The sequence below is a fragment of the Scomber scombrus genome, chromosome 2, assembly GCF_963691925.1.
Source record: "Scomber scombrus chromosome 2, fScoSco1.1, whole genome shotgun sequence".
NCBI lineage: Eukaryota > Metazoa > Chordata > Actinopteri > Scombriformes > Scombridae > Scomber > Scomber scombrus.
Window position 1 is genome coordinate 12,479,369 of NC_084971.1, and position 10,620 is coordinate 12,489,988.

Sequence of the window (10,620 nt, forward strand, 5' to 3'; positions counted from 1 at the left end):
CTTCCAATTAATGTTTACGTCAACATGGTAAAAGTCCTTCAAGTTCTTAGAAAAATTTAAATTTCATCATCAATAACTAAATGGCAACTGAGCAGTCTTGACTATTGGCAATTGTGATGTAATCTGAAACTGAAATGGACCTTAAAGTGAGATTATATTTTGTGAGGAATGAACTCAAACTCAAATCTCAATTAGATAATTGTTTTAATAAATTCAAGACAGTGAATAATAATAATAATTAAAGCCGCAAGCGGCGATGGCGGGCCCTCGCTCACCCATGCCACCGCGGGGCCTGAGGCATGGCGGGGCTGTGGCGTGAAGCAGAAAGTGAGAAAAAACCTGGAAGGAGGCCAAAAATGCAATTTTTCGTTCATCCAGTAGGGGGCAGTCACAGGTAGTTACACATATGGTCTGATGTGTTCAGGGGCGGCCCCTCATCACTCATGTGAAGTTTGGAGTGAATTGGACAAAGCATGAAGGAGTTATGAGAGGTTGATGGTTCATCCACCAGGGGGCAGTAGAGTGTAACAAAACACAAGCGGTTGCGTTCAGGGTGGGACAGTGATTACACGTGAAGTTTTGTGGAAATCGCACAATGATGATGTAAAATATGGCACTTCCTGTTTCCACTAGGGGGCGACACGAGTGAGATCGCCTATGAGCGAATGGAGACGTTGAGGTCGGCACCCTGGACCTATGTACCAATTTTCATGATGATACGAGTTCAATAAAGCCATCAAAAAGCCAAACGTATTTTCATGGCGAGGAATTGTTGGTCGCCGCTTCGCCACACGGACGCAATTACTCGTAACTTCACAGTCTTCATAATGTAGCTTCACCAACTGGTTCTGAAGGAAGTTGATGGGGCAAAGTATGTAATTTTAATGAATCTTAGTTCACTTCCTGTTACCACCGGGGGGCGACACGAGTGAGATCGCCTATGAGCGAATGGGGACGTTGAGGTCGGCACCCTGGACCTATGTACCAATTTTCATGATGATACGAGTTCAATAAAGCCATCAAAAAGCCAAACGTATTTTCATGGCGAGGAATTGATGGTCGCCGCGTCGCCACACGGACGCCATTACTCGTAGCTTCAGTCTTCATAATGTAGCTTCACCAACTGGTTCTGAATGAAGTTGATGGGGCAAAGTATGTAATTTTAATGAATCTTAGTTCACTTCCTGTTACCACCGGGGGGCGCTATGAGTTACGTGGGAAGTTAATATATCGGGACGTTCAGGGCGGAGCCATCATCATCATGTCCAGCAAGTTTGAAGCTGATTGGATGAAGTATGTGGGCGTGAGAGCCACTCGTATGTACATGGCGAGCACGCCAAAGTTAGTTGAGCCCTGGCAGACACGCCCTTTGACCTACGGATGCGCAGAGCACAACTTAAGCTCAGCTAGGTCTGGAGATGTTGCGTACCAAATTTGAACTTGATCGGGCGAACGCTGTTGGAGGAGTTAATTTTAGGCGGGAAAAAACAAAACCTAAATGGCCGACTACCTGTTGGGTTGAGGTCATGACGTCAAGAGGCTTTTTTGCATATGTGGGTATAATACATATGTGTACCGAATTTTGTGAGCATAGGACAAAGTTAGCAAAATTCCCTATGGGCATTTTTGGACTTTGTAGGGGGCGCTATTCCGCCATTCTGCGTCGACCATGTGCGACCACCCAAAAATATCGAATTTCGGATGAGGCCGCACGTCCGTGCAAAAGTATAAGCATTTTCGCATTTGGGAAAGGGGCGAAATTGGGGCACGAAATGTCGGAATAATAATAATAATAATAATAATAATAATAATAATAATAATTAAAGCCGCAAGCGGCGATGGCGGGCCCTCGCTCACCCATGCCACCGCGGGGCCTGAGGCATGGCGGGGCTGTGGCGTGAAGCAGAAAGTGAGAAAAAACCTGGAAGGAGGCCAAAAATGCAATGTTTCGTTCATCCAGTAGGGGGCAGTCACAGGTAGTTACACATATGGTCTGGTGTGTTCAGGGGCGGCCCCTCATCACTCATGTGAAGTTTGGAGTGAATCAGACAAAGCAAGAGGGAGTTATGAGCATTTGATGGTTCATCCACCAGGGGGCAGTAATGGGATGCGTGCAGGTGTGTTCAGGGTCAGTCCCTCATCACACATGTGAATTTTCGTGGAAATCGGACAATGTTGATGCAAAAAATGGCACTTCCTGTTTCCACTAGGGGGCGACATGAGCGACACCCCTATCAGATGGAAGAGGTCTCCACCCTGGACCTGTGTATCAATTTTCATGATGATACGTGTTCAATAAAGCCATCAAAAAGCCAAACGTATTTTCATGGCGAGGAATTGATGGTAGCCACGCCCCCACAGGGACACCATTACTCGTAGCTTCACAGTGTTCATAATGTAGCTTCACCAACTAGTTCTGCATGTTTTAGAAGTGGAATGAAGTTGATGGGGTCAACTATGTATTTTTCATGAATTTAAGTTCACTTCCTGTTACCACCGGGGGGGGGGGGCTATGAGTTACGTGGGAAGTTAATATATCGGGACGTTCAGGGCGGAGCCATCATCATGTCCAGCAAGTTTGAAGCTGATTGGATGAAGTATGTGGGCGTGAGAGCCACTCGTATGTACATGGCGAGCACGCCAAAGTTAGTTGAGCACTGGCAGACACGCCCTTTGACCTACGGATGCGCAGAGCACAACTTAAGCTCAGCTAGGTCTGGAGATGTTGCGTACCTAATTTGAACTTGATCGGGCGAACGCTGTGGGAGGAGTTAATTTTAGGCGGGAAAAATCAAAACCAAAATGGCCGACTTCATGAGGTCAAGAGGCTTTTTTGCATATGTGGGTATAATACATATGTGTACCGAATTTTGTGAGCATAGGACAAAGTTAGCAAAATTCCCTATGGGCATTTTTGGACTTTGTAGGGGGCGCTATTCCGCCATTATGCGTCGACCATGTGCGACCACCCAAAAATATCGAATTTCGGATGAGGCCGGACGTCCGTGCAAAAGTATAAGCATTTTCGCATTTGGGAAAGGGGGCGAAATTGGGGCACGAAATGTCGGAATAATAATAATAATAATAATAATAATAATAATAATCATTACAATTTCAATAGGGCTTTCGCCAGGCGACTTGCAGTCGCCGCTCGGGCCCTAATAATAAACATTAAAATTTCAATAGGGCTTTCAGCAGGCGACTTGCAGTCGCCGCTCGGGCCCTAATAATAATAATAAACATTACAATTTCAATAGGGCTTTCGCCAGGCGACTTGCAGTCGCCGCTCGGGCCTTAATAAATGTTGACTGGTGGACGCTGCCAATAAAGGAATAAATATAAATAGATTTAAAATTGTACACCTCGATTTTAAAGATCCACAGCCTGGCAGTTGAGACTGCTGTAAACTCCAGCAGTCTCAAGCTTGTAAATAACATCAGTGTAAATCATTCTCTCCTAACGTGTCAACTGAGATAATATTGAACATCTCATATGGAGGAATCAGTACTTCATCCTCATCTGAGTCAAACTCTGAATAGGACTTGAGGTAGGCACTGAAACACGTGCGTATCTCAAAGCAGGTTCTTCGTCCAAACTGCTGCAAGTCTTTGTTGAGGGAGCTGGAGGCAAATGAGCCAAAGCGGATGGTTTGTCCAGGTTCCCCACTAAAGAGCAACTTGCTTCTCCGGTAGGCCATGCAGCAGCTCCTTTGGTTGAGTTTCAGCAGCTGGATGGCATGGAATTCAAACGAGGTCTTATAGGAAGTCTTCCCCTTGCGGACTGCTCTGTTCAAGTCGTCATAGGACCCTGCTGTGTAGGCACACAGGGCCTTGAAGTGATTCCAGGATAGTGGGTCATAGATATCTTTACTCTTCATGGCTTTGATGGCGCACCGTTTTGTGTATGTGGAGTGCAGACCCTCCCTCGTGCTCCTTGGCAGGTAGTGGCGTTTCACCTTGATTAGCATCTTCTGGGAGCAGCCGTAATACATGTCATCGACAGAGTCTGGAGACAAGCTCAGAGGGATTCTGACAAGCTTGGAAATTCTTGGGGGGACCTGTGCTGAGCCACCAGACACCTTCACTGAGGTATTTGTGGTTTTCTGCATGGTAGCCTGGATGGAGATATTCTGAGCCTTTGCTGGATTCTCAGAGGTCAAAGATGGATCCACTGTAGCCTCTTGTATAACCGATGTCTCAGCAACCAACTGCAGGAAAACATGTAGTTTGTGCAGTTGAAAGACTCGAAGCACCGTTTTCTAATATTCATCAATGACAAAACTGGTTTTAATGAGAGAAAACTTAATCTACACAAAGCTCAGTAAACGCTAGCATAAAAATGCACCTCTAAATCATGAAGTGGAGGTGCAAAAGAAGCCAGGACACCGAGGTCATGTCTATTTCTTTCTGTAAATTTGGAGATTACATTCTACAATTAAAATTGGACCCTCTGAATTTGTAAGGCTGCTTCCAGTGACTATTACCCCAATCAAATTCAAAGACAATATCATTGAACAGTTGACTGACTTAACAAAATCTGGTGTTGGTATAAAACACCACTCGTTGGCCATAATGTGTATGCTGTGAGCAGTATCATATTTGATAGAAATGCGTTGCTGCTCCTGAACTAACAAGGCATCAGCATGAGTCATTTCAAATATTTAATATTTTTTACTATTCAGGATAACTACGAAAGATGTATAATTTTAACTAAAAATGTAAGGTATTTTTAATGAGGTCAAGGGGAAATTAATAAATTGCACAATTTAAGGGTTTTTAATGAGTAAAAAAAAAAAAGAAATTATAAACAAAAACATGAAAATCTAATTCATAGCTTAAAATGCTTTTTTGCCCCAAAACCCACCTCTGAATTCCCCCTTGATTAAAATACCAAGTGTGGTGTGTTTTCAGGTATAAATTAAGGAGTAGGTAATACCTTAAGAGATTTTGGTGAAATATTGAAACATCAATGTTGCTTATGTTTTTACATGTAGTTATCTTACCATCTTTGCACTCAGAGGCCTCATCGTTGTAAAGAAGCAGCAGAACACAAGAAACATGTCCTTAAACATGATGAAAGATACCTAATTGTAGCAAAGAAATTAAAAGTTAGTACGTAGTCATTTTTCATTAAAATGGCTATTGAAGCATTAAAGTCATAGTTTTTTCTGCTAATTATAAATTGATAAAATGCAGAAATGTTCTTTTTAAAATCACTCATGACTTTTGTACTCAAAGAAAAAACAATCAAATCATCATCCTCTTTGATCTTACCAGCAGGACAGTGGTGCAGCAGGAACTGTAACTGTCAGAGCTGTTGAGGTCCTTGGTCTAAATGATACCAGTCATCTGTTCTTATATCAGAGCTGGTGTGGGTGTGTAAAGAGTGGGGGTGTCAGGCAGTAAAACCCAATATCCTGTCAATCCAAACTCCCATCTTCTTGTTTCACACCAAGGATTTCCCCAGATTTTTTTTTAGACAACCAGCAAGACAATTTTTTCTGCTGACTAACAGTTATTGTGCCAAATCTCTAAATCATCAATAATCACTATGAAAACTACTGACAGTGTGGTCTCACTATAAGTTAGTGGAAAAATATACAACATTTATTGTAATTGTGCAGAGCCCTTAAAGAGGCAAGGTATCAGTCACAAGACTTTCACACATTGACTAATCTATCATTTGCTCATTCAGCAGGTAAGTTATAGTCAGAGATAAAAGGAGCGAGCCTGCCAGAAGTGAACCGTTTGAGATTAACATGCATGAAAGCTGGCAAACTCATACTCTACAGATTAAAATGCAAATAAAACATGGCTTTCCAATGTCGTTTTATTTTTGTGAGGCAACACCAGTTTGTTCAGTGGCCATGAGTAAGCATAACATTAAAATATTGTCCTTTTTCTTTCAAGTGGGATTTCCATTTTAGTTTAGTCAAAACTAAAAGTTAAACCCAATTCAAGACTTAACTGAAAATCACCACTATGGCGAAATGTTGTTTAGGAAGTCCTTTAGACTGCTTACTCCACTGTGGTTTTCATCTTTTGACTTCATGAATCTCAGGAAATTAAATCACTTATTTCATTGCCTTTCAAGTACTTAATTAGAAAAGCCAGTTCAGTGCAGATATCTTGCAATGATAGATTAACTTCAAATGCCTGCTCAGCCACCCTTAGTGTTCATTTGTAATTATCTAGTTTTCAGTGATTTTACTGCCAACCATTATTCAAGCTGTCTGAGGCTAATGTGTCACAACATTCAAATGAACTTTTACAGCCAATTTTTATGCATTTTACCATTTATTTGTAATCCTGAATTTGTCCTATCAAATTTCAGTGCCACTTGGGACTTTAAGGTCTCAAAACAAAAGTTTATATCTCAAACTGTCATCTGTCCAAATAACACTGGTAATAGTTCATCAGGACCAAGGTAATACTTTGTTTCTGTTCTGTATCTCAATGAAGGTACTAAAATCAAATAATCTCACCCCTGCATAGTTTAAGTTTGCTAACCAGAGGTTTAGTTTCACTCATTTTGTCATGCTGCACCTGCCCAGAAGTTCTGGTATCATCCAGGAAAGGCACACCTCACACTTTGAAAACTGTAGTACTATAGCACACTACTGGCAACAAGGCATGGATTGTATGACCTTTATTTATTTACTTTTAAACATGGACACTAAATATACAACTGTACAAAAGTTTGTTTAAAATCCAGGGCTCTGAAATACAAATGCATCTTCTGTAGAGTCAACCTTCAGTTCCTTAATCTCCCCCTGGAAAAAACAAAACAAATTCTCAAAAACAGTTCAACTGATTTAGGCCCCTCTCCATTTAAAGTGCTATATAAAAAAGGGCTTCCTTGCCTTCAGATACAGAATAAACTTAAGAAAAATCTTTTTCAAATAATTGCCCAAAAAAACAAAAAGCCACATTATGAATCCAACCTCTCCTGAAAGTCAGTCGTTTGTGTCGAGGTGTCAAACTTTGAATGCACTCAAATGATCACTTGCCATGCATACAGCAACTTACGTCAGCAAAGTACTTTTCTATGACGTTATGTGCTGCCTGGTACACCATCTCATTGTCGTGGTTCTGGAGCATCTCAATACGGTCCAGTCCTCCCAGCTCTTCAACCAGCAGGCTGAGTTTCTCAGTCTCACCTAGCTTCTCTGCTGCCTGAAAAGTTGTGTACAGCAGGCTACAGAGTGAAGTTCTGTTTTGGATCAAATTAGAATTGAGTAAATCCAGTTTCATGTAATCCTTAACAACCCCCCCCCCCCCAACTCACCATGAAGATATTATTGATGGCATCCAGTATGACAAGAATGACCTTAGCATCTTTGACTTGCAACAGGTTTATGATTGCCTCAAGTGCACCACACTGCACCAGCTGGACCACCTGCTCCACAGTGCCCCCACTGGTGAAGTTTGTCACTGCCCACACAGCCTCCCTTTGAGTCTTGAAGTCTCCCTGGAAGAGAGGTCATTGTGTAATTGTTATGAAGATCACCCTTCAAACCTTAAAGTTGGATGGGTTATTCATTAGGAATATTCTAGAAAAGTTAGCCATGAACCCATCCAGAAAACCTTTGATGCCTCAGTAGATTTGAAGGCTGATGAAGGTGTTGCATTCCTACTATAACTACTGATGACTATTCAAGTGTCCCCCTAAGACAGGACCTAACTAGCTTGCCAGCAAACTGAAGCAGCTAAATTGAATTCAGCCACCTTTACCTACTGCAACATGTCAAAGTGTCTGGGAGAAGGCCTATACAGATAAACCATTACATAATCTGCATTTCTTCAAATAGCCAAGCACAGCTACTATTGTGATACTCACATTTCTGAGAAGTTCTACCAAAGGAGGGAGCATGCCACAGGTGATGAGCTGTTGGATTTGCTGACAGGGTCCTGCTGCGATGTTGGACAATGCCCAAGCTGCCTCCTTCTGCACACTGGACTTTGGGTGCTTCATCAGGCGAGGTAGGATGTTCAGAATGCCAGCATCAATTGCTGTCTGGGTCTGCAAGTCTGACCCACTCACTATGTTCCCGATGGCACGAAGAGCTGGTGTCTGGAGGTTAAGGTATGAAGTTGAGAAGCAAGTAGGAGGAACTCACTGATCATGTGACAAATCAGGTCTAAGTGCAGGACTAACATTTAATTGTTAAATTCCTTTCTAAAACTAGAACATGTCACAGGCTTTGAGCCTACAGTGTTTAATCAGTTTATATTGTGTATTTGAGAGAACTTTAGAGAGTTGAATGAAACAATGATACCATAACACTGAGTTCACTGTGGCTCATGAGCTCCACCAGCTGAGGGATGATGCCAGTTTTCACCACAACATCAATACGGTCATTATCACCATCTGTGAGGTAGGAGATTGCCCAGCATGCATCTGACAAGATGTCCTTATCACTGAGATGGAGGAACTGGATTAGAGAAGGAAGCATCTAAAGGAACAAAAGAACATCAACATTACAGTCCATTTGTGGCATTGTGTGTCAAACCTAATAGCTTTATAACAGTTTTGTTACCTGCTGGACAGCAGACAAGGGTGGAAAGGGGTTCTTGTTTCGGCACAAATTGGACAAGGTCCATGTTAGGTTACGCAAATATCCAACCTAAAGTAAAAGAATTATGAGCATAGAGCAACACAATTTAGCCTCAAACACAGCTTGAACCCTTGAAACTAAGTTAATTAGGTCGGCCTCAGGTGTCCATGTCATTGTAGGTCAGGCTTGGTCAAATGTCCACAAGTACTTGTGCCACAAAAACTTATGTACAACTTTTAATATAAAGACAGGACTTTATACAGAGCTAGTCTCATAAAAGTGATTTACTGGTGTTTCTGGGGAGATGCGGGCCAGTAAGGCTGGGATCACATTGCAGTCAATCAAGATGTCTCGATAAGACGGGCCATCACCTGTCAAGAAATTAGTTCATGAAGTTAATACAGCAAGCTGCAGCAGGATTGATAAGGAGTTTAACTTTTGAATCGTGAGCACCATCACAACTGTCTTTGCTGGACATTAATATTTAACACCAAATTGAAATACCAAGTTCAGAGTCCTGTTTTGACAGTTTTATCAATTAAAAGTTAAATTCTTGCATGATGTCAGTCTACCCCATTAAGTTAACGTAGCATTTCACCTGCAATGTTCCCAAGAGCCCAGACAGCCTGTTCACTTATGTGCAACAATGGAGAGGCCAGCAGGGAAATGAAAATGGGTACAGCCCCATGTTCCACCACCTGAGGACAGAAATACACAACTTTGCCTTTTCTGTCACCAAGGACACCTAAAAACTGTCAAGACCCAGTTAGAGTAAAGACCTTATAACTGGGAAAAGTGAGGTTCTATCAGCATTCCCACATTAATTAGGCTAGATATTAGACACGATGATCACACCTGTTGCGTATGCCAAGACGTTCCAGAGGCAATGTTTGTAAGAGCCCAAGCTGCTTCAAACTGAAGAGCTGGCTCATCATCCATACCCAGGAAGGACACAAAGCGGGTCAGCAGACCAGCATCTATGATGTCCTTCAGAGGAGGGTTACGCTCTTGGGAAAGCAGCTTCCTTTAGATGACCAGGGGGGAATCACAGTTTAAACGTGACGTTTGATGGGTGATCAGATTAACGTCACATTAGCTCTAATGGATGAATTTGTCTGAATATTCAATTGGGCTTCCAATTGTGCCCAAAAAGGCCAATATAAAAACTGAGATGGCAACTATAGGTCTGTTGATTTCTTTTTTGAAGTATATTCTAGTGTGTCTAGCTGGTGGCTCACCTGGCAGCTTGACAACCTCGGGTTTGACTCTCCTTGCAGTCGCCGTTCACTGCTTTAATGATGTCTTCAATGGTTAAAGAAGGACCCTACATGACAGACAAGTTGTTATACTTTACCAGCTCAAATTAAATCGGGAAATTTCCGTGAACTGACCTTTTCGTCAGAGATATGATCAGGAGAGAGGGCCTCCTCATCCGGGAGAGACGACAAAGTTATATTTCTCCTCTTCAAGAAATGTTCATTCTTGTGAGCTTTGCGCAGCTCCACGCACACCGAAATCCTTTTTTCTCTTAGTTTCTGCAACAGTTCAAAATGCACGCAAGTAGTGTCTTTGAAATCATTCATATGTATGCTCTTAAATAATAATAATAATAAAAAAAATAAATCAAAAGTCAACTTACTGCCGGGTCCTTGCCCTTGTTTTTGAACTTGGAGAGCCGCTCGTCGGTCATATTCTTGGTCGGCATGGTGGACAGTTCCTCTGCGCTGAACTCACAATGATGAAAACGTAATGAAACTTTCCGTAGGTAGGTTATAAGTGGCAGAGCAGCCTCAGGTGAGTCTAATTAGCTGTGATTGATGTGACAACACTGCTGGTTCACGTGCGGCTGTGAGCCTTTCAGTGAAGTGAGCAGGCATCCCTCTACGCCAATAAGGTGAAGCCAAATGTTTGACAGACCGATACGTTTTACCTGCAGAAGAAAAAAAACAAGGAGACAGAATATAATGAGTTCAGTATTATAGCATTCATTATATTCAGTAATCAATGACCACCCGTTAAAAAAAACTGTTTTATTTCTTTTCACATCATACATCTACAGACTT

At 42.1% G+C, this 10,620-nt stretch overlaps 1 protein-coding gene and 1 pseudogene across 1 annotated transcript; both read right to left on the reverse strand.

Annotated features, from left to right (window-relative positions):
* Positions 1-3,369: 3,369 nt before the first annotated feature.
* Positions 3,370-5,026, reverse strand: LOC134001961 (NAD(P)(+)--arginine ADP-ribosyltransferase 2-like; annotated as a pseudogene).
* Positions 5,027-6,703: 1,677 nt separating this feature from the next.
* Positions 6,704-10,265, reverse strand: kpna7 (karyopherin alpha 7 (importin alpha 8)). Its single transcript, XM_062441182.1, has 12 exons — positions 10,197-10,265; positions 9,949-10,092; positions 9,796-9,881; positions 9,413-9,581; positions 9,156-9,255; positions 8,846-8,928; positions 8,540-8,626; positions 8,279-8,455; positions 7,840-8,073; positions 7,288-7,470; positions 7,029-7,175; positions 6,704-6,772 (listed from the first exon to the last, which is right to left on the reverse strand). Exons 1-12 carry the CDS (start codon positions 10,260-10,262, stop codon positions 6,704-6,706), a joined length of 1,545 nt encoding a protein of 514 aa, XP_062297166.1. The 5' UTR covers positions 10,263-10,265.
* Positions 10,266-10,620: the final 355 nt, after the last annotated feature.